The following is a 25,146-nucleotide window of genomic DNA, read 5'->3' as shown; positions in this document are numbered from 1 at the left end:
CAAAATCCTGCACACTAACATGTATTCACAGCTGTCATAGCAGCTGCTAGAGGTGAAAGGTCCTTTAGAAATTCCAATGAGATCACCAGTTTAAATCAGAGCTGAAAAGCCGTTTTCTGCAGCAACATTTGTTTCATACTTAAAATTAAGTAAATAATGTATTATTTTATAAACATGGTGATTTTCTCACATATCCAAATAGCAAAGCTATTTCATGTTGTTGTTGTGTTCAGATTCTTTTCTTCCTCAGCTACAAAAGTGCAGTTGATATTGATCAAGGCAGCACTGTCTCAGTGTCAGGCCTATAAAACGGTCCACTTGTCTCTCAGGTTGGTATAACTATTAGCAAATACCTTCAAAAATCAGTGCCTCTATATTCTCATGTGCTTGATATAGCAAGATTGGGAAGAAAAGTAACCCTCTGAAAATTTGGGTCTGGCTCACAAATACTATGTCCTCAGTAGCATCATTGCAAACGTCATTCTGTCACCTCACAGAATCTACTATTCAGCTTAGATTGCATGTACTGCCCGTCAAGGGTGACGTCTGTTGACTGAGAATAATGCAAAGAAATACAAATATATGTCTATCCTTTTAAAATTTATTTTAAAGGTAGCTTCAAGTAAAGAACAAGCATTTTATGACTGCTCATCACTGTTATCTGAATTTATAAGCCATATATATGTAAGTCATATACATAGGGTGTAAAAGTGGAAGTGATACAATTTATAAATGTAAATTAGGTAAAATGAATACCCCAATTTTTTCTGTTTTTAAAAAAATGTTGTTTACATTGTAATTAATTTTTTTACTTTATTTTTTTTTATCTAGTTCATTTCCATTTATCTATTTCTATCTATTTCATTTCCAAAGCAGGTAGCCTTTTGCTCATAGAGGAGTCCCATGAACCATCTGCCAGCTGGACTGAAGATATTAAATAAAGTCTGGGTTACACAAACAGTCACAACTAAAAATCAAGAGGTGTCTGAATTAAGTTCTGGCTAATTCCCATTATACCTGTTTGTAACAGTGATCTGCAGCAGTTTGCTGGAGACCAGTTTTGAATGAGGGGCCTCTTTCATCGGGTATTGTCTAAAAAGCTAAAGGCAGGAACCCTCCCCCCCCCAGCCCGCCTTTTAGTTTCACACTGATGTGTCAAACACATGATGAACTTGCTTCATTCATGGCTGCCTTTCGTGATCCGAGTACAAAAAAAAATGGGTTAACTGAACTGGATCGAATTAGCTTGGTGAAAACCAAGAATGTCTCTATTTAACGAAGTGTGCCGTTAATTTGGGATATCTTTCTTTTGGGACTGTTTCCTCATGTTAGACAAGATATAGAATAATACAGCCTGACTGCTCAACTGAGTGACTGTCTGAAAGGTTAAAAAAGCAAGATCTTTCATTGCCCTGAATGACTTTATAGTTTCTGTGAACCAAGTTTGAGGACTCTTTTTCATAGCAGCAGCTTAAAAGAAAAGCAGAAGTTCTGACTACATAAAGTTAAGTTTGAAAATTAGAAATATAAATCACTAGCAATACAGACTTTTTTTTTCTTTTAGCTAAAAAAAAAACCTGCAATCATTTCCATAATACTGCAGACATTGTAACTGCAATTACAATAGAGCACATCTGCTTATTTTACATGAAGCTATTCAAATACACTTACAAAAAATGAAAAACTATTAAACAAAATATTCCCCCAATAAAAACCTAAACCCCATGAACGGTCTTACTCATATTCTGAAGTGATATGTGGAAATATACTGTATCTCAAGGACAAAACAGGTGCTGAGATTGCATATAACATTTTTCACATCAGACTGTCTGCTAAGCAAAGTGGGAGCTTGGTGGCCTCACTGAGCCCCGCAGGGTTTCCTGCCAGCGCTTCCAGCCCAAGGCGAGCCTGAGCAGATGCAGGCTCTCACTGCTGTACCTATAATTCACTGTCGAGAACCATGTAATACCTCTAAAGAAAATACTGTACAATTATCAATACATACAGTTGGGGGAGTCACATGTTTGGTGTATTGAAATTCATGACAGCATTTGTTCTTCAGTTTAAATTTCCTCCCAATAACACATGCCTAAAGTTACCATCTCGTTTGATTACTGGTAATAGCTTACAGAAAACACACCTCTAGGGCTACATCCCACACGCTGTACAACCATCATAAGCCTCCTTCGAGCAGCCATTTTTTTGACATCCTAAGAGCATTCTGAAATCACTGATCTCAGGGATTATAAAAAATAATGTCATTTTTTACTGTGTTCTAATCAAATCACAGTTCATAGTGATAGTTACAGTCCCATCTCTGCTTCTTCCCCAGGGTTTGATAAATTGGCAAGCAACTTTCGCTATGGAAGCATGAAATTCTATGTTCATAGCTTGGGAAAAAGTTTCTTTTTGCTTTGGGTTCTTTTGTTTTGAGCTTACTGTGAATAGCGACTGTAAAAACCTGACATTGTAAGATTCTGTAATTACTGTTTCTCAATTATGTCCAAACTAAATTTGCTCAATTTACAAGTAAAAAAGATGTTTCTTTTCTAACAAATGCACTTTCTGCCAACTCACTCTGAAAACTACAGTCAGACTGGGTTTCTCTGACTCATTGTCTTTAACTGTGTATAACTTCTATGCATTGTTATAGCTGAGTCTAACAGCTCCTCACTGGTCATACCTTCCAACCTACACAAACTGGCTCTTTCTGCTCGCTGAAAAGAACTCATCTACCTTCTTGCTCCTGTGTTCTTCATCACCTCAAGGAATTAAGTCATTTTCTACCTCTTCCACTTACCCACACAGAGAAGGCCTCCTCTCCACCACTGTGGAGTCTCAAGTGCCTCAAGGTGATGACCCTGATATTGTGATGATTTTTAACACTTTGTCTCTTACAATTAATAAAATTTCACTCACTCCAAGCACCTTCAAGAAAGTTAGAAACTAGTAAAAGGGAGGTAAATCACACCAGCAGAGATTCAAAATCAACTACAGAGGTGGGACAGAGGCGCACACAGATGATGCTAAGCAAGCCACTCAACTTCTACATTGCCCCACTATAGGTAGAACAGACAATCTTCAATCTAGCACAACAGTTAATCATGAACTCAATTTCTTATCTGGGAATTCAATTAGTTTCCTCAACAATTATATCAGACAGGCATATTATAAATCTGATTCTATAGAGCATTTTGGATGTCTCATAATCATAGCAAACATATTTTATACTTGTTATTTTCCCTATTTAAATACATTAGAACTACTTACTTTACCTATTTAAATACATTAGAAAAGCTTTCTACCCCCCCCAACAGCTATTTTTTATAACGTAGCTACATTGCATGCTTACTATTTGCAGTTTGTATAGAAACTTCAATGCAGTGAAGCTGAGGATGTATCACAAGCTCAAGTTTACGACTGGAGCTTGTAATTCTGTCTTTGAAGTTTAATAGTAGTTAAAAATTAAAACATTAGGTCTAGTGGCTGCTTAAATATTTAGCTTCTCAATGCCTAGAGATTAAAACAACCTTTAAAATATCTTTCCCATAGCTGATTTAAACATTTAGTGCCTGAACCATTTACTCTGACAACATAATGAATGGGAATCAGACTCCTACATTATGCTGCATGGAAAGTGTATTTTCTTAATAGAACAAAAGCTTTTTACTTATCTTGTGTTATTCATATTAGTTATATGATCATTGTACTCCGTACTATTAGAAATTAAAACTAAGATATTTACATTAATCATTACTGTTCCAATTCCTGAAACCTTCCATTTTAACTTGCCATCATGTAAAATATCCATTATACAATAAGCTCAGTCTGAGCTTTCAGTTTCTTTAATATGGAATGTCTGTGTACAGGTAATTACAAATCTCTACCATGTTAATTTTCCATTGGAGTCAAAATATCCCTATTCCTACTTCTTGGTCTTTGGACTGATTCTTATTACAGTGCTTATGCTTTTCTCTTTGGATTCTCACAACACGTATCACAACTTTGAAATATTAGGATGCCATTTAAGTTATTACCAATGTACTAGAAAAACAAAAGAAACTAATAAAATCAGATAGAGTTAATGAAATTCAGAAACTTAGCTTTCCGTAGAATATTATTAGCCTGCTGTGCCTGGCAATGCAGACATCACTTTATACTCTGAGAAGGAATGACTATCATGTCTGGCAACTAAGCAAGTATGGAGTAAGCATATTACCATTTATTTCACAATCAGATTCTGGGGAACATCACTTAAGACACTTCACTTTATAAATTGTCCTGCTGTCAAGCCATGTTCTGTTGCCTTTTGGAGCTTGTGTAACCCCAGGAGGACACAAAAAGAGCATCAGGTTTTGTTGCTATCACTCCATTTTCTTATTACTATAAATTCTCATGCCAAGAGCTAAGAAACTGGACCAAACCCCCTGAACACTAAGAGACACTTTTCTTGCAAATAATTTATTCTCAAGCTACATACTCTTTAGCCAGACTCCTTTGGAAATAGTCTGTGAGTACAGTTCTGCTCTCTATGGAACCCTTTAAAGATGGCAAAAGGTTCCATGAGATAAAGAAGTTACAGTCTCAGAATACAGTGCTCAATAACGGTCCTGAACCACATGTGCTTCAAGCTCATATATATTTCAGTTAGTGCAGCAGAAACATGACAATGCAACTACATGGAAGGACAGAAACTTTCAGTTAAAACAACTTGGAGAATTTAACAGATTTTTGGTTTTCTGTATAAACACCTTCATTTCATAAACAGACATGGATTTGGATCCAAAATATACTGGTGAGCAATTCTGAGGTGTCTGAACTGTTGGGAGACAGCTCAAGGGACATAGAGGCATACAGGTCTGCATTCACAGGTTCTACCACAATCCTTCTCCTTCCAGAAATATAAGTACCTTAAGCAGTTGTACTTCTTGTACTTGCCCACCGCTGGACATGTTACTCATGCAAATACACTTATTATTTAGGAGTTACAAAACACTCTAAAAATCAAGTGTTCTCACACAATGTACTCAAGTGAATTTTAAGTTTCTGGAAACAAACAACAACAGTTTTACATAAAAAGTTAGTATTTTAAAGCATATAAATATTCCCCCTTTTACTAGGCAGTTGTGCCTCAAGAGACCAATAAGGAACTGTTACACTGAAAGTTGTGCCAGCACCTCCACTAGAACCCCCTGCTATTAGCGATCTGTAAGTCAACCGAAAGACCCAAACAACCCTGAAGTCAAATCTTATACTGAAACTTCCAGAACCATTTTTGGAACGCTTAAAAAACAGCTCTAATTCTTAGTTCTTCTAATGAAACAGAAAAAAAAAGGTTCATCCGTTTTACACAGCTTCTGCATTTATTAACGAAGAAACTGGATATAACTATTTAGTTTTTTCTTTTTTCTTTCAAAAAGAAAATAGAACAGGCAGTGCATTTCCCCTTGGGACAGATAATATGCCTCGTGTATCCACTTGAAAAAGATTTCACATGCCCTAATGTGCACCAACAGACAATGAAAGCTTGGAAAAAATCTTGTCATGCAGCCAGGAGGATGAACTTTCAAAACAGTGTTGCTAAAACAGACAACTAATTAGGAGTAAGTGGCTGACGGTGAAGAGTCTGCAAAAGTCAAGATTAATACTAAGGAATGCTACAGTATCTCTCTAAGAACTGATTGCTCCAACCCACTACAGTTATGTCGCAAATACTGTGACCACTGCTTTGTAGTAGCTTTGCCAAAGATTATTTCATTATTCTCTCATCACACGTAGCGATCTTTCTAAACCAGATGATACTAGTCCTGGCAGGACAGACTGTGAATGTTTGCATCATTTCTGCTTGTTTTGTGGTTTCCCTTTACATCTCATGTACTGATAATGTATTTAGCTGTTGAAATGATGCTTTAGTGACAGCTTTACCACACTGCATTAACAAATAGGAACAGTCTACAGCATAATTCATGCATTATCAGTCTACCAATATTCTACCTTGCACAGATAACCACAGCTGACTGAAGTCTAATCAAATTTCAGCAGAGAACTGAAAAAAACGCTTTCATTTCAATGCAGAAATTTCAAAAGCAATGCAGAAGTATGCTGTTGTTAAAATAAGACATGCTAACAGAGACAGAGGAAACAAAACTCTGAAAATAGCATAGTACACCTGACACCATTTTTTGACTAACAGAGAAACAAATAGATGTTAAAATGTCAGAATGGACTTCATTGCTCTAGCAAGCACAATAATAAACTCGTTAGAGATCAACACTGCTGAACAAGGCATACGAAAATTGAAAATAGGGACTTGGAAAAGTACATTGGAAAACGATGACCTTTTTTGGAAAAGAAATATACAGCCATTATAACCCTTTGCTCTGATCAGGCAACTTCTGGGGCTCATTCCAATGGAGCTGTGGCCAGTAACTATGCCTCTGGCACATCACATGTAACAGGCGAAACTGAAAGCATTTAACAGCCATTTACCTTTGACTAAGTTGAAGTTATTGCACTAGGAACTTATCTCCACTGTGGTTTAAGATGTCAGGTTTTATTATAAGCTTTTACTTTACAACTGCAATGACTAGAGACAGGCACCCACTCTACTAACAGCTCAACTCACAACAGTAACCTAGAAAGTCGGGTTACTGTTAACAGTAACACCGTGATTTTGCAAAAGCTTCTTTATCTAGTTGACCATCACACACACATTTCCGTATTTGCTGAAATGGAACAGATACCAGCTGTTCTTTAGATTTCACGATTTAATACAATTCGAACACATCACAGTTATCAGGAGCCTCATGTTTTCATGGCGCCTCACTTGGGTTTTTTTTTTTTCCAAATGAATGTATCAGAATTGCTTATTTCAAACACTGCATCCATTGGGAAAAATTAAACTGCAGATACTGATTTGTTTAGGACAGGCATCTCTGGAGAGGCAGCTCTGACAGCTCCTGCGATGACAGTATGGGGGAGTGAGGCTCAAGAAATAACCACATTCGGAAATTGCAGAAAAGCAGAAAGATGCAAAAGAGATGAGTTTAAGGGTTGGGTTGGGGGTGGTTTTGTTTGGTTTTAGTTTTGTTTTGGGATTTTGGTTGGGTTTTTTTTGAGTTGCAATTTTTTAAAAAGGCTGAAGCAGTAAAAGAACACAGAAAAAAAAATAAGGTTTCTATTTTTTTCCTCCAATTAACAAAAAAAAAATTATAACAATAAACAGTATTCATAACTGCAATAGTGAATCCTAATAAAATACATGTTTCTCCTCCACTATTCCATCTTCCATACTGCTTAGAATGTAAAGTATCTATTGCCAGAAATTGAGATAAAGTGTAACCAGTATGTAGGCACAACCTTTACCTTCTTTTCTCTAAGTTTAACAACACTTAGGTCATGGAAGTGCTACTTTGAAAGGATTCTTTAATGTATCTTACTTTATGTATACATATACGTATATACAGACACACACTGTGCATAAGTGTATGTATTGTATTTTATACGCAATGTGTGGGTATGTGTGCATGTATGTGTGTGTATATATAAATAATGAGTCTTAGAAAACTCCCACCTATCAATTCAGTTCCCCACATGTGGAAGTTGATCAGACTAGTAACAACCTGTCAGCTTTAAATATTGGACTATTTGTTTCCCTGTGTCCAGTGCCTAAGATCTTGTTAATTACCTAAACTCTCTTTCTGTAGGTCTTGTTAATTACCCGTCTCCTGTCTCAGAGGACCTTGTTAATAACTTGTACAATCTCTCTAAAAAGGTCCTAATAACACGTTAAAATTAAAGATGTTTTTCTTTTAGCACTTGTCAAGTGGTGTAAATTGAGAAATTTGCACATCACATTATTAGCTGACTCTAGTGTATTTTCCTAAACACAAACAATTTCAGAGAGATGATGATGCGCAAGTTTGGATGTGGCACAAAAAACAATCTTTGTCTTCCAGGAGTAACCCTCAGTTTCTTTAACTGTGTTCAATGCAAAATCCACGTGGCTTCTGCCTGCAAATTAACCTCTTGAGAGCCATGACAATAGCAGCCATTGTAAGAATGAATGCAATTTAAGATAGTATTAGGCCAAAGTTTCAAAGGAGTGGATTAAGAAGTATGAAGACAGAACTATTATTGGTAAATGCTGGCTTAAAATACTAGACATATTGTGTGCTTAAGAATTCTTCATTGGCTTTATAATATAAATCCTCTGGAACGAGCAGATTTTGTAATATTTGCAAAAACAGCATTTCGTGTTTCACTGTGAGACTGCAGCATTTTTAAGTTGTCAAGAAATCAGCTCATAAATATCTATATTACACCTACACCAGACAATAAACCCCCCCGAATCTTAACACTTATGTAATACTGTAACACCGTATCTGTAAAACCCTTAAAAATACTCATTTATCCACTCAGCATTTGTAAGAGGTAACAAAATACCATCCCCATTTTACAAATCAGGAGCAGGGAAACTTAAGTGATTTAGCCAAAGCCACAGAACAAGCCTTTGCCAGAGCAGAGATTAATAGAAATTAGGGGTCCATATTTTGTGATTTCCTGACAACTAGTAGTATACACAAACCAGGCAGGTTTTGTTTTGCTTTCCCAAAATACTTCTTAAACCTTTTCGAAATAACAATAATAAATAATAGTAATAAAAATAAATAATAATTCTCAAATAACCCTGGGATACTTCTTGCTTTTAGGAGAAAAGAAATCCTGTAACTGTTGCTGAACCACTTCTACATTTTCTGTGTCAGCAGCTAAGAAATGTGGAAGATGCATCTATCTTCATTCTTTTATTTAGTAAATAAGAGTAATTAGTGACAGAGCCTGCATACAGCTAGCTAGTACTTAACGACTGGTTGGGTGAAGGGCTATTCTGCAACTCTCTTCTGTAACTCACCCAGTGATGCTGTTGTGAGCTCCTATCTTTCATGGCATTACTGCCTGGTCAATAACCACATTCAGTTAGGACGGACTTGATCCTGACTCAAAGCTCACCAAAGCCACTGAAAAGACTCCCATTAACTTTACAGAGACTGGTTCATTGATGCTAAGAACCTGACCTTCACACTGTCCACATGAAGGAAATGGTTTGGTCAGTTTTTGCCCACTAGAAGAAAAAGGTTGCTGTGGGGTTTTTAACTCCACTTTGCACTATCTGCAGCCTGGTCCCATGGACTGAATGTCCTTTTGTTGCTACAGGGTGCTCCTGGAATACATCTTCCAGCTGAGTTTCATCAGCTAGGAATACAGTTCATATGCCCCAGGACCGTTCCATCACTTAAACCAATGCTTAGCTAAGTGGAGTTAACTGGGAAATCCACGTGCAAAACAAACTCACAGCAGAACACTGATTGTGAATACACCTTGATAAAAAAAAAGATACTGCCTGGTTTAATTGCAGAAATGGTATCCATCCCAAATTGCTTAACAGCATGTTGAGTAAATAGAAAACAACTCAAAAGTCTGAAATCCCCGTGTATATTTCCTGCATACTGAATTTGTTACTGAACTTCATTCATTTTGTGCCTACAGATTTATACAACTCTTTCTTCACAGTATTTCTGGTTTGAAAAATTACAACTGGATTCTATTCAACAAATCCTTCACAGATAAAAGGTAAACTTAAACTGTAAACTTATTAAATATGCACATTTTGTATTAGTTTCTACTTCAAAAGGAAATCATTGTACAAGATACATTTGAAAGAAAGTGAACTTGTTCTAAGTTTCTGACAGAACATAATACAGGAGCACATTAAAATCGAGAGCTTCTAACTGAAATTATTACATGCTAGATATTATTCCATAACAGCTGTATTATAGAAAAGGTCAAAATGTTTACTTTTTTTTGCTTTTTGAAAACAACAGAATATCTGTTTGTCTTATCAAGAGTTTACATTTACATAAAAGTCAAGAAGTAGTAAAAGAGACTTAGACAAAGAGGGGGAACAACTGACTAGAGTCATTCTGAATGGGCACTGTGATGAGCTTTTTTAATTACAAAATAAAGAGAAAAAAGCCCATCATGATTACCATTAAAAACATATTTACACAGATCTGCTGCATTCAAGAGCTTCAAAAGATTTCACTACTTGTATCTAGCATCTGCCTGCATACATTTTTATATTGAAAAAAATAAATGCCATGTAATTTTAATTGTTATTTAAATGATTCTTCTGTAAAGAAGCTCATTCAAACAGAAGTTTAACTTCTGACAAACCAAGCTACATCCTAACCTTACTCTAATCTAGAGAAAACCTTTATGAAGTAAATAATATTCTCAGACTGTCTGTAAACACTTTATTTAAGACACCAGGAACTAACCTGACTCACAGAAGATGCTAAAAAGACAATTCGTTGGAGCCTGTATGAGCTTCTGGCAACTGAATTTTTTCTACAGGAGTTCCACTTCAGTTTATCTAATCCATACCCATTATTAGTTTTGTTGAGAAAATGATTGTAAGTTTAAATCAGGAGTGCATGCATTCTAACCTATGAATAAGACTGAACTGGGATACAGTAAGATCAATCTGTTCTAAAGTCTTAAAGAACAAGTTAAGAAGAAACACTTGTTTTAAAGAAAATACTATTGTGTCATTAATGATGGAACTAATAGACATGGAAAAGGCAAATTTGTTAGAATCATGTTTACCATTTAAAGCAGCAATTTATTCCACAACTTTCAAATTCCAGTTTGGAGCGTTTGAATTTTGAATTCAATTTCTACCAAATTTAAGCCATTAAATAGAAACGAATCATTACCTTAAAAAAAAAAAAAAAAAAAAAAAAAAAAACCCAACTGTTAATTTTTGGCGTTAATATACAGAAAAAAAATGCAAATGAATAAAAGTTAAATAATTAACTTAAACATTTATCTGTTGGGAACAGTATATTCGGGGTGTGTTTGTGTGTGTATATATATATATATGTGCATATATATAGGGAGAGACAATATATCTTCCCTGACTAGCAAACAAAAGCTCAAAAGGAAACTAACTATGGGATACAACTTTTTTTCCCCCAAGCAAAACAAGTAAACTGTTGGTAGACAAACAAAGATTAAAATAGATTATTTAAATGAAAGCTTATTAACAGCCCAGGTAACTTAATTCACTCTGTTTAACACATAAACTGCTGTCTTGCTGTCTTGTGCAATGACTTGAATACGCAGGAACTCAGCAAAGCTACAAGGAGCCAAATGAATTCAAGCATAATAAGTGCCCATGGGTGCACCCATTTTGTTTTCATTACTCACATTTTCTTCACCCTTTTGTTTATTCCGTTTCATCTTTCCCTTGAAACCTTTCCCTCTTAAAGACTGACTTAGGGCGCTGTAATAATTAGCAATGAGTTTCAGTGAAAACAGAAGTCTTTCAGGAAGGACAAACAAGGTCTTCCACAAACCTAAGTACCCAAGAACATTCACAGCATATATTAGTAATGTAAATGTAACTTCAAAATGAAGTAAGAAAAGATCCAACTATATATTAGTAATGTTAATTTATCCAACTATATATTAGTAATGTTAACTTCAAAATGAAGAAAAGATCCAACTACGTAAGTTCATAACTTTTACTTAGAAACAGATAAGCAGTAAGTGTTTCTAAAGCACTAAGATAGTGTTCCTTGACACTTCACATTTTCATTTATATAACATGTTCAAGATATCAGATCAAAATACAGCAAAAACCTACCTTGAAGATGGCAACATGCTTGTAGGCTTGAAGTTTGTCAGAAACGGATTAGTTGAATCATAATCAAAACTCTCCTGATGAGTTTCACCGAATGCACTAGGTGATTTCAAGTCCGTAGTACTGTCTGATCCCCCATTGCTCAGTTTATCTGACCTCCTGCTATCTTTTTTCCCAGTCACTCTTTCAAACAGACTAACTTTCTCTTTTTTCTCTTTTTTAATTTCTTTTCTGATGTCGACAGGTTTGGAAAACAGGTTTATGCTCTGATCCCATGTTGCTGGGCTTTCTTCAAACGGGTTCTTCTGTCTTGGCAGTGTAGCAAATTTTTGGGGTAACGAAGCACTTACATTGGTGAATGGGTCATTTTGCGCTTCAAGTGCAGTTTCATCAGCTGTGCTGCCAAGCTGATTCATTTTAGAAGTGTCAACACTTAATGTCCTTCTATGTGGAGATTTCAGGCTTCCTGCAAAAAAAATCTGTCATTAGCGTATTATCAATGAGACGCTACAATATAGCTTATGACATGCAGGGAACCCATTTTAGCTTAGGTCTAGAAACTTTGAAATTGATTATGGATAAACACTACAGCAATGTTTTGTTTCCTGTGTGAAAACTAAGTTCTAAAGGAAGATAGCTATGACTAGAGCGTGGCATTCCAGAAAGCAACAGCTGTCTGTTGCTGCACAGTAACTTTGACCAATGCAAAGTATTTTCACTTCTTTGTATAAATCAGGTTTAAAATTTCAGTGATAAACTTCTGAAATATATATTTTTGACAAGATGATATTTTGCCTAGAGTTCCCTCTAGAATGCAATGCTTCACTACAATATACTCTTAAGTGAGGAAATTAAGAAGAAAAATGCTAAATTACTATATATTATGACCACTTTGTTATCTTTTATGTTCAGAAAAATGCTAAATTACTATATATTATGACCACTTTGTTATCTTTTATGTTCAGAAACAGCAATTACGAGTTACCACTAACTAATGGAAGTGAAAATAAAAGGCTAGCAATAATACTTAACTTTCTGGCCTTGTAATTGCTTCATAAACTAAAGAAACAGACTTTTGAATGCTGTAATAGCAGTGGACTGTAATTACAATGGTCATGATACTTACCACCTTCATCAACCGAACCAAAAGACTCCAGCTGACGCCTAAAAAGATGAGAGTAGCCAACTGTGCTGGATTTCATTTTTTCTGAGACATGAGATCCTGTTAAATCTGACATTGAATGAGCTGAGGATAACCGCTGAGGTCCCAACAGGAAAGGTTTTTTTGGTTTTGATTTCATGTGTACTTCACCACTACACACCCCTACGCTTGCATGAGGTATGTGAGTACTTGGGATGATCGCAGAGGATGTGTCTGAAAATGTCCCATCATTTTTTCGACCTTTCATTTTGTCTTTCAGTTTAGCAAAAGGGGATTTGGTTTTGTCCTTCATTGACAAATCAAACATACTCGCTGTCATGTTATTCCTCATAAACTGAATATTGACTTTTATTTCTCCTCTGTCTTTAGTTCTCTTCCCTTGTCTGGACTCCAGATGAAACCACCTTAAAGGAGAGAAAGAGCAAGTTAAATTGTATTTTCTGGTTAGTTTATTAACATATCTGGCAAATATCACTGAAATTATGAAAATCAAATTCCATAGCAAAAATTAACACATCTCTGTACTGAAAACCTTTTTTGTCTATATTTGTTTTTGAAGAAAAAACTTGAATAACTAACCAAGCACGAAGCTCTTTCCAGAGTTCATCTGTTTTGAGAACCAAAACTAACTCTGTGGAAGCTTACTAAGCTTCACCAAAGCTAATGGGCTCACATCTGCTTATGAAGGAGAACTGCATCTCAGGTTAATTACAAATACATTTCATTTTGCTATTTAAAAGAACACTTGATATTTTTCAAGTGGCCTTTATTTAGCAGGGATGTATATTACCTGCATGTATACTGCATGGCAAATATTTCACATTTAGTAACCTTTTCTCCTCTGATTTTGCCTAGGTTTATACGCTAGGAAACATTTTTCCCCTCTGTCCCTTCCTTCTAAACACTGGTTAAGATTTATTTCAACTATACCAACACTAGCAATGAAATACCGGAGACTCCTGGACAGACAATTACCATTTTGGTTCAGCACCTGCAACCCCTGCTGATGTTGAGGTAACTTTACCAGCACCAGTGGCAGAACAGTGAGCACATAAGTGTTATCTAACAGCCATCCCTTCTTTTGCAAGTCATTAACGTCAGGCTTTGGAACCATGACAAAAAAAAAACCCACTTCTTGAAAAGAGATCAAAGGTATGATCATCTGTTTCAAAAAGGCAAGTGTGCTTCTTTGCCAGGTCCAACAAAGGCTTCATGATTATCCCAGTGTCTTATTCATTCCCTTTTGTGCTCCATTGTCCCATGGAAGCATCTGCAGAATTACGGCTCAATCCTCCTTCCACAGCTTCACCTACACGAATGACCAACAATCCCTTCTCCACACCCATCATCAAAAGCCTTTCTCTATTTCAAAAAAGGCACAGATCTGCCAGCTCCAAAGAACTGCTCTAAACCCAGTCAGGAGAAATTCATGAACTCAAACTAATGCAGCAGTGCACTATCATGATGAAGTAACTTTTGAACTGGAGACTAAGAAATGAAATTGCCTATCAGCACAGATGCAAAATTGATTATGCAGTTACACATACATTATTCAATACTGCCAAATATAGAAAACAAGGGCAGGAAAGGAGAAAAATAACCCTCAATTTCCTTTCAGATTTCATAAATATTTTTAAAGGTGACAGCTGAAATCAAATTTTCAGGCAGAGATACTATTTTCTGAGCTGAGAAAATACTTCTCCAAGTGACCCATCAAAGAAGTAACAAAACAATAAAGAGTATTATGACTTTTTTAATTGCTTTTGTGATGTTCAAATGAGGTTTTTTATCTAAAGCAGGTCACCTCTGTCCTCGCAGTGGCCATGAATCCAGACCAGTAGATCCAGAAGGTCAAATTGGTAGGAGGACAAACACTCAGGAAGAAAGCTTTTCTTCTGTTGTGAGGTAACTTCATTTATATATTTTAAGTTAAATATAAAACCTGAAATATGTTACATGTCTGAAGATAGATGGATTGCTTTTCTTTCTAGTTAATAATGTTTCCCTTCTTGGTAACTGATTCCAGAAACACTTTAAGTCATCTATAGAGTCATTACAGAAAACACATACAACAGAACCCAGGAGAAATCTTTTTTGTGATATATAATATATAATATCACAAAAACTGGAAGACAAGATAGCCTACTTTAACACTTTTCTTTGAAAGGAAATATGTTCATATATTTGCTATAAAAACAATACACAGCCATAATGAGCAAGCCCTTGCTCAGACAGATCTTGCCTGTGCAGGAAAAAAACCCCAAACCAAAACCCACCCTGAAAGTGAGAAAGTCCTCCCCATGATTCCTTAGACAGACATGAAACGTAAGCATAAATAAGGCTTATGAGTGTTTTAAGAGGCTTAACAGGCAGAGAGGAACTCACTGACATTCAAATTTAATGGCTCAGCCTACACTATGAGAAAACATATTCCCTTCCTCTCTCTTTACCTCCCCTTACAGGTGCCAAACATTAATACTGTATCTCTGATGAGACTGATGCATTTTAATATATTTCTATTTAGGAATTACAATAATTTAAATTGATGAATGACACTCACTAACTTGTTTTAGAACAATCTAGGGACATAAATTCTTAAGCCTTTGCTGTGTAGCAGAAAGCCTTTTCTTTTAAAACTTAATTTAATTCAATGATTGACATTCTTATCATGAATCAACAACCACTTTGTGACACTACCAGCACTTACCTGCTACTGGCATACCTCTGCATACTATTTTGACATCCACCAGGTCTGAAGGAGACAATTCCAGCACACAACTTATACAAGCCATTGCAGCTTGTACATTTGTTTTCAAAGCAGACTGTGATGAACTTGACACTAAAAGTAAGTTCAGCTGGGGAAACAAAGAAACTCTCCTTACCTAGAAGATAACAGAATGGCATAAGGGACTGGACCTCTTACCTGCTGGGACCAGGTTCAACACTACTACTGATTCCAAGAGAATTTAATCATAAACTCTTCACTCCAGCAAAATTCCTCTGGACTTCAGTGGAATTTCTATTTGAATAATGAGTGCTGGATCAAATCTTTGTATAAAAGACAGATATTTAATTTTCTTAGGCATTTCAAGGAGGTTTCTTTGTTACCTTGGAGAGTTTATCTTGTTTTAGTTATAATGAAGGTTCCATATGCTTCAGCTCATAACAAGACAATATGAGAAGCAGACTCAAATCACGATTTTCTTCAAATTCAAAGGCAAATAATTACTTTTTTAAAACAGATGAGAGCAAATGCAGGCAATGCATTTGTGTGGAGCTGCACGTGAATGAGCAACCGAGTCCGTAAATGGTTCTTATTAGAATCTGTTTCTACAACACATGGGAGTGAGCAACAAATAAGAAAAACAGCACTGTATGTAATAGAAAAAAAGAACTGGAAAATGAAGTCCACTGTTTTCCGATAACAACATTTGGGTCCTAAAATACTGAATTCCACCCTACCACTGCCAATTTAAAAAATTGTAATGTATTATAAAAGCCAATAAAACTTGCTATTTTGGTTTTGTTTACAGTACTTTTAGCCACAATAAATGCTCCATTTGTCAGGCTGCCACGAGCTTATTCTATAGAAAGCCTGTACAAAGTAGGAAAATAGCCAATAACATACACGAACAAAACAGGGTGGCTTTTATGAGAGCAGATGCCCTCTTATTTAATAACCAAATATTACATCCAGTCTTGCAGACAGTCTTTATTTAAACAGACCTTGTACAAAGTCTGGCAAATTTTCCCAACTTCAAAGGAAGCCCTATTGCCTCCTGAATGACACTGATACTTCTTGCTCTCACCTTCAAATGTTCTGTAGGACAACATCCTCCATACACCCTCTAATTTCAACTTTTACCCTATGGTTTCCATCAGAACAACCTTTGTTTCTTTTTCTCATCTGTTCTGAGTGAGCTAATGGGCTTTCCCTGTCTTGCACAGGTTCCTGATAATTCTTATTTTGTAAGTATTACATAAATTACCACTCTGTATGCTGATGTGTTTTTTGAACATGTAAAAGAAGATCAACATTCAAGGCTGAATAGGGAAAATCCTGCTGACCAGTCAGCCCTGAAAAACTAAACCCCTATCTGAAGAAACGTGGCTATTTTCCAACCAGAACAAAATTACTCCATTTTGGCCATACCTACAATCAGGGGTGGAAAAACCAAACTCCCTTATTTCTAAGAAAGACAATAACCATCTTCTGCACACTATTCAAGTAAACTGTGTAGTATTAGCACTTCTGAACCTTTTACCTTAGTAAAGACAGACAGAAAGAGTGAAAGTGAAAACTGAAAAAAGTTACTATAAATGAGTAAGTTACAAAATTCTGGCCTGCCTATTCCACCTACATAGCTAGCAATCTACAAACAGACTTACATTTTCATCACAATGTCTTCAACTATTCTTTTCCTCCTTCCGATTTCATTTTTTTGCCATTAACTTGGTTTTCCGACTCACCTTTGCTTATCTGTACTATTCTCACTGCACCCTTCATCCTGCATTCAACAGATATTTTGAAACCAGCATCTTGCTTCACTCGTAATAGAAAGAAACTGATGCTGGTGTGTCTTACCCTCCAAATCTACCATGCAATTTGAGAGTTCCAAGTCCTAGCCCTCTCTCTTCTTTGAAAAAGCATCACTCAACCTATTCTGCTTACTACGTAACAGTGAGCAGGATAGACTGACACTATGGGTAATAGTACGGGTAAGAAAAAACACTGTGTGATTTTAATGACATTTTAATTATGTACTTAACAGTCTCCAAAACCACTGGTATACTTGTCTACCAATTTCAACAGGAATTAGAAGTTTTCTGGCCTGCATATTCCACCTGGGCATGACAAATGTCCTTCTAACTCTTGTCTTCTTGCCAGTACTGAAGATGGAAAGTACTGAAGGAATCTTCTCCACTCATTTCGCTGCTTCTCAAATACACCACTCTGACTCTACCAGTAAATATCTATTGAGCTGATTTAACTTTACTTTGCTGAAATCATTAGATTGAACCCCAAAATTTTTGAAAAATCCTGATTTTAATTCACATATTGCCTAAGGAATTCTGCAAAAAGCCACAGTATCACCACAGCATTCACGAGGCTTCTAACCTTGATATTACAGGTTCAATTAGCATCCTAATCTGCTACGCAGTGACAAGGACAACTTTCCACACTAGCAGCTACTTCTAAAACCACCCCTATAAATGACCATCAAAATCCCAATGACAGAACCTGTCCTTCAGGTGTCATAGGAAAGACGTACTCCATCATTTTAGATTTCTACATTCAAGCTAGATACACGGAAGAAACTTGCTTCACAAAATCCCACTAACTTTGCATGTCCACAGCTAATGGCTAAAAAAGCAACATCCAAAGCCCAGAATTAACATTTTCATTAGCAGCAAAAGCACTGTGAAAAATGCATAAGTATGTTTTCTATAAATCATTCAAATACCCCACCAACAGACTGTCCCAGCCAGTCAGTAAGAAGGAAAATTATGGCAAGGGGCTGAGCACAGACTCCATCGTGTATGAGGGGAAATGAAGAAGAAAACAGATTCTTTATTAAATTAAGTGATGATATTCACCAAGATGAATACTATTACTTTCTGGAAGCCAACTGAAATGAGAGGTACAAAGAAGAGTTTAAAAATAAATACTACAGGGTGACATTGTGACACCAAAAAACATATGGGAACTGACACATATCATACCACCCTCACTAAGGGGTGAGCTAACATCAACTGGAATCAAAGTAATTAAAGTGATCTTAGTTTACTTATTATTTTGGCTAAAGACTGTGTGTGAATACTTTTATTTTAGAAACAAAATAACTGAAAGTATGAGAATTAAGGCCAGCTATTTCAGTTGAGTTTGTGTGCAAGCATGTGTGTGCACACAGAAAACGGAGAAGTATCTCAGTCCAGATGGCACTCAGACTCTGACTCAGAATTATGACTTATTCAGAGGATGTGCTTGCATTTGTTGTCGAAATGTAAATGTTGGGAATATTACTAGATAATTTGGAAATACAGCTATAACCCCGTAAAGCTACAACTGGGCGCAACTTTCTGTTCCCTGCTCAAGCCTCTTTGTCTTCTGTTCCTCACTACTAGCTTTCTTTCATTTGTTTTTAAATATACTGAGTGGTCCAAGAAAGCAACACCAGAAATACATATGGATCCTCCACACTGCTCATTATTTCTATGCCTTTAGCAAACTTCTCAGTTACCACTGTTCCCATTTTGACTAGAGCAGAATGATTTTTTTTCTCTCACTTTAACCCCAGCATTTTGATAATTTCTGTCACAGCCTTCCATTATCATTGAATTTTATCACCTACAATACGCTTTTCTGGTTTAAACTAAAGACTCAAAATGAGTAAATAATAGTCTTATGTTTTGTAGGATTATTTTTTTAAAAGGCACAATTTATTAACAAAGCCTGAGCCCACGACATACTACTTACTAGTTGTTTGCTTGTTCATAACTGAAGTTGTATTTGAAGCCACCCGTTGCTTTATGCTGCTACAGATGAGCGGACAGAGCAGAGGCAGTCGAAGGGGGATCTGTCCATACCCATGAGGAAGGGTGCCAATAAGGAATTCACATTAATTCTCATATGTTCCAGGAAGCTCAGCAGCACTAAAGAGTAAGTGCTTAAAAGACAGGGGTATTGATCATGGTCAACCATTAATTCTGTTTGTTTGTCTGTTTGCTCAGAAGCTGGCTTTGACTATTTATATGATCAATGTAAGCAGAGCAGTATCTTAGATAAGGCCAAGATTCCTTCACTGTAATATGCTCAAATAAGTATTTTTTACAGCACTGCTGGGGAAGGGGAGTGTTGTTGAGGCTTTACAGAAAACACAGAGAAGGGGAACTGAGGCACACATAAAGGATGTCTCCCCCAACAAAGTTTCTGTAAGAAATAAAAACTCTACCATCGCCTGCCTTCCTCACATTTATAACATTTCATGCAAGTGTTGCATCTTAAATCAGCTGAACATACAATAAAAGTAGCCTTCCAGGAAAGCTAATAATGCAATGGGCAATAAATAGAGTGGAATTAGAAAACAATAACGATGAAGCAAATGCTAGGGAAATTAAGTAACATCATAAGAAAAGTTAATGGAGATTTGCTCTTCTATTGCTGTTTCTTTAGCACACGGGAGAAAAAAAAAATAGTCTAAGCACATTCATTAAGAAAAACTACTGAAAAATACTCAAGATATGTCAATAAATATTTTTTATTCTATGATAATTCATAAATTTGTTTTGATGCAATGCACTGTCAGATCATCAGCAGTATTAAGGCAACTACAAATAACTGAATTAAAATTATTACAAAACTATATATATACAATACGTTGATCACCATTTGCATCAAAACTGCAAGAGCAAAAGAGCTACATTTATTCTGCAACAGCAGATGAAAAAAAAATACGTTCATGTATTTCTCAGGATGAGGTAAAAAACCCTGCACGATTTTCCTGTGAAATATTAAAACCATGTCAGAAATCTCAGATAATAAAGCAGTATCGCCCAAGCTTTTTGAACTGTAAAAAAAATCAGTAAAATCTCTCAGCATCTGGAGCCTACTTTTCAACTTGAGAAAAGAGCAGAAGTAAAAAGAGCCCGTCTATTTCCAACTACAGCAGAGATGAAGAGACCCAAATTTATAAGGCTAATACAGTGTGATGGGCATTTTTGCACCAAGATGGAAAGAAAATGAAATAGGATCCTGCAAATGCGTTGGCTGAAGTCTCTGGAAGAGACCTAGTAAGGGACCATCTGAGCCACATCTGGATCGAGCCGCTTCAGGAATTTTCACTTTTAAGAATTAAAAAAATCATCAGTTTCAAAAAGGAAAGAGAAAGGACATTGAGGGATGGTGAGTAGAAAAACTTCACTATCAAATTATAGTAAATACACTGCTTTGTTTCACTAAGTCTTGTGCCGGAGCAAGTTTAACAGAACACAAGACATGCAAATCCTATCACGAGGCCTCTGCCTGAAAACTTTACTGCAAAGTATTTTCCTTAAGATGCGAGGATCTACATAAGCTGTACAGAAAATAAGGATTACTTTTCCCTAACATAATGTTTCTGAGGCTGCAGTGAATTTTTAAATTCCTTTTAATTTCTAAAATATTAAATAATATATATCTATATGTACAAAGAGCTGAATGTCTCACAGCCCACGGTCTTCCTAGGAATTCAAAATCAGCTGGTAGCCTTCACTTCTCATACCTCCTCACTAAAAAAGCACTAGGGAATTGCTGACAGGGTTCAGCATTGTGCAGAATATTAAATATCTTTTTTGCAATACCCTGGTGACTCTTGAGCCTGTCTCTTACAGCACCATATGTACAGCTGTGTTGGAAAGAGGAAGCTATTAAATATATTAAAAAGTAGAAATATTACCAATAGACACTTCATCAAATAACTGGATCTCATTCATCCCCAAACAAAGCAAGAAATGTTAAGGTTACATCAACATAAGAAAATAACTCTGGATTTAATAACACCACAAGCCTGTTGAACATATTTGAAAGTAAAAACATTGCTTAATAAAACAGATTAGTGTTTCTGAAACAATGAATATAGCTTTCAACCATCAGAATGCTTTGGTAACAAAGACATTGGACTTGGTCTTGAAAGGCACTGCGTGTCTCAGTTCCCACACTACAGCCACGGCTAGGTCTTTGGGCCCAAATATATTACCCTGATTTTACTGGCAACAGGACTAGGAATATTTTGTATCAAAAAGGATTGAATAAAAGGTACAAAAAGAAGAGTGTTTTGTTTGAAATCACATTTGCAAATCTGTTCTTGAAAGTCTGCCCTCCTCCCACATGCACGGACAAATATCACATCCGCATCCCCAACTAATGCTTAAAGGAGACAGCAACAGCACACCCATGTTGCATGAAGACAAACACATAGACAACCAGGAGACCTTTTCCAAAACATCCAAACAGGTAAGGACTATGAATTATTTTTTCAAACTAGAGTTTCTAAAAGGAGATTTTCCAGGTTTCCAAGCACCTAAAGACCCTGACAAGGAAAGTGGTCTTTCAGAGGCTCCCATCTCATAAGCATTTGAGTCGACATTAATACTTAAGGAAGTATGTGCTGCAAAAAATCCCCCTAACCGCCTAGCCTACTTTTACACTTACTGAAGACTTTTACAAGTACGGCTGTTCGGCTTTAGAAGCCTAACACCCATCCACTTTTAAGAAGATCTGCAATCTTAAATGCCCAATAACTTCTGAAAACAAGACTTAGGCTGTTTGTAAGAATTTCCCCGTAGGCTTCATCTTCCGCAATGCAGCTCGTAGGCAAAGCGCAGCGCACGTTCACATAGCATGAGCTCCTCTCGCACTTCAGAGAAAGAAATGAAAAAATAAAGAACCCCCACAAAGCTTTTATATGAAGTGCCACTTCATATAAAAATACTGAAGAGATATGCCTGTTTATTTAACTAGCACCAGGACTATGTTAATTACCCAACTCTCAGGTTTTAGCAGTAGTTTTGTCAGACTCCAATACTACTTTTGCTAACATTTGTGCATATGGTTCCTCAAAGAGAAAAGAGATTTTGTTACTCACAGTAATACATGAATAATTTACATATTTTCCTCCAGCTTCATTCATTCACTTTTTTTTTCCTGTAGGTGTTTAAACTAAGGCAGTTGCCTACTGACTGGTAAGATAATTACAACTGATGATTAAGGAATATTTAAGATGCATGTCTGAAGAGCACTGGAACTTCTTGAATCAAGTGTAAATAGAAATTCAGACCCTAAGGCTACAGGCATTCACCATGTATTGCATAAACGTAACTGGTTTGTCCTTAAAAAGATAAGCAATTAAAAAGTATAGTACTTTAGCTCATGAACCCACAGAGATTCTGCACAGACACGTTCTTTCCTATTATATGGTTAGTGAACATACTGCTTTGTTAAGGATTTAGTCAACAAAATAAAACCCAACACCAGGGCAAAGAGAGCTTTGGCTTGTCCTTATTGCTGCTTCAATCTCTGTCACCACACATATGCAGGACCAGGTTTTGAGATGGTTTCTGCAGAAACAGTTGCCTGACCAACAAGAGCTGGCTGGTGGTGCTGTTTTATCCATCTCCAACTGCTCAAGACTCTGCTGGAGGTTCAGGCCTCCCCACCACCGCCAGTGACAGGCAATCAGTCAGTTTATTCATGTTTCAATCAAAGTCCAGCATCTCACTATAGACCCACCATCACTAATAGAAGAAATACAAGACTTTAATTAACAGCTGGGATTTGGGCCTTTCTACTCTACCTGAGAGACACTAGAGGAGGAAAGGCACCTGGGATAGGAACTTTTAACCACTGCAAAAAGATGTGCCCATGCTCACACGTCACTGCCTACACATTGCTAGCTTGCAGTTCTCCATGATGCTCTTGGACTGCTTCTGTGGGATAAGCACAGCTAAAACAAACACAAATCACACAGTCACAGGCATGCCTGCAATACCTTTACACCGACGGTTTATTCCCATACACGTTGAAGGATAAATTACACTGGTACCAGATATCTTTCTGCAACCATGTCTTAACAAGAAATTATAGCAATTTTACTCATTTAGTTGCAAAACCCAGAGAGTTAGTTATGTTTTAGACATGTTTACAGTTCAACCTAATAAACTGCTGTGATTCCTATTAATAAACTGCTGTGAAGCTTATGGTGGGGCTTTTTTTTTTTTTTCTCCTTTTTGTTTTTTTTTTGCATTCCAGTGTCAGAATTTGCTGTCAAATAGCAATTTTATTTGACAAAGGCTTATGCAGGCAATGATGGAAGCAACTGCAACAGCACAAATTTCCCTTCAGCCTTCTCTGTTGAGGCCTGCAGTACAGAACAGCCTGCAGGATTGTGGCCTAGGACTAATGAGGCTCAAGCACTGTGCTGCTGGGGTAAGCCACGATGAAGTCACAGTTCATTGACCACTAAACCATAAATACAGAATACTTAAAGACGTTTGGTAGCAGCAAATGAAGAAAAACTTTTTTAAAGAGAATCAAATCAGGCTTCGAGAGAGTCTTAAGTCTCATACATGGTTCAGACCCAGGCAGCAGTTGACTGGGGATATGGCCCTGAGCAAAATGAAGCAAAACCTTTAGAAAAACAGACTGTAATGAGTTCACATCGCACACAGAACTGTCAAAAAACGTTAATGTTATTGACAGCTCTTCCCTGTGCAGGGCAACCACTGTGATTACAGTAAACTCTAGAAGAGGTCAGGCCACAATGGCATAACTGTATATAACATAACATAACTTCAGGGGCTTTGAACACCCCATAGAAGAGAGAAACATGCCAATTTCATTTCAAAGTACGCTGCCATGTATGGCTACTACTTCCCATCCTCCCCAAGTGTACAAGGAATACAAATTACAATGAAAAAAACCCAACCATCACTTACTCTGTTTTCCGTCTTTGCTTGTCTTCAAATATATCATTCAGACTGATGGACACCTGTCCCAAAAACTTGTCCAGCCCCACCAGCGACCTGTGCATGACAATCAGGTACAGGATGTATTTTTCTGGATTCTCCTGCATGAGTAATCCAGGGAGCTCAAAGGAGGCCTCCTCCTTCCATACGGGATCCAGGGTCTTCTCAGCCACCGAGGTGGAGTACTTCTCCTTGCCCAGCTGTATGATGGTGTAGGCATCGTTGCTGCCATTTTTACCTTTTGGCTTCAGACCTTTGGCTTGAAGGACCGTAACTTGCACGTGAGTTGGGAACCACTTCTGGGCTTGCTCTGCCAACATCATCTCTGAAGATCGCAGCAGCAGCAATAACAAGCACAAGGTCTCTTAAGTCTTCAAGTTGCTGCGTTAAGGGCACTTACGTGTGGACAGACACCTGTCGGGGGCTCAGCCTGGTCCTTCCTCCAGCGCTCCCGGCCGACGGTGGCACCCACCGGTCCTCACGTCCCCCCCTCCCCACGCAGCCCTACCTGCGACTCCATGTCCCCCGCGGCACCGACACTACTGCTCTCCTTCCCCCCGCTCCCTTCCCGCTGCCGCCGGCCCGCTTCCCCGCCGCTCCCAGCGCATCCCCCGGGCAGGGCCCTTCCTCCGCCCGGCCCGGCCCGGCCCGTTGCGCCGCGGTCCCCTCAGCGCTTCCCGGCCCGTTGCGGCCTCCGGCGGCCCCTCCCGGCTCGGAGCCTGCGGGCGGCGGGCAGCGCGGGGCTGGGGCTCGGGCTCTCCACCGCCCCGCTCCCCGC

At 37.4% G+C, this 25,146-nt stretch overlaps 1 protein-coding gene across 2 annotated transcripts in view; it reads right to left on the bottom strand.

The window, feature by feature from the left end:
* RAB11FIP2 (RAB11 family interacting protein 2) overlaps nt 1-24,848 on the bottom strand; it is a 33,605-nt gene extending 8,757 nt beyond the window's left edge. The window contains exons 1-3 of one of the 2 annotated variants that reach the window (XM_061364220.1): nt 24,339-24,848; nt 12,831-13,270; nt 11,708-12,170 (exon numbers count right to left, since the gene is read on the bottom strand). In XM_061364220.1, coding sequence (XP_061220204.1) covers nt 11,708-12,170; nt 12,831-13,270; nt 24,339-24,691 — 1,256 coding nt within the window. In that variant the 5' untranslated portion in view covers nt 24,692-24,848. Of the gene's footprint in view, nt 1-11,707; nt 12,171-12,830; nt 13,271-15,573; nt 17,022-24,338 lie in introns of those variants that run through there. The other variant, XM_061364221.1, reaches the window with a different exon arrangement.
* Nucleotides 24,849-25,146: the final 298 nt, after the last annotated feature.

This window comes from Neopsephotus bourkii, unplaced genomic scaffold (assembly GCF_033783945.1).
Source record: "Neopsephotus bourkii isolate Nb327-2 ecotype Australia unplaced genomic scaffold, CSIRO-AGI_Nbou_v1 NB_1189, whole genome shotgun sequence".
NCBI lineage: Eukaryota > Metazoa > Chordata > Aves > Psittaciformes > Psittacidae > Neopsephotus > Neopsephotus bourkii.
Note: the sequence above shows the minus strand (reverse complement) of the source record. Positions and strands in the feature narration are given on the sequence as shown.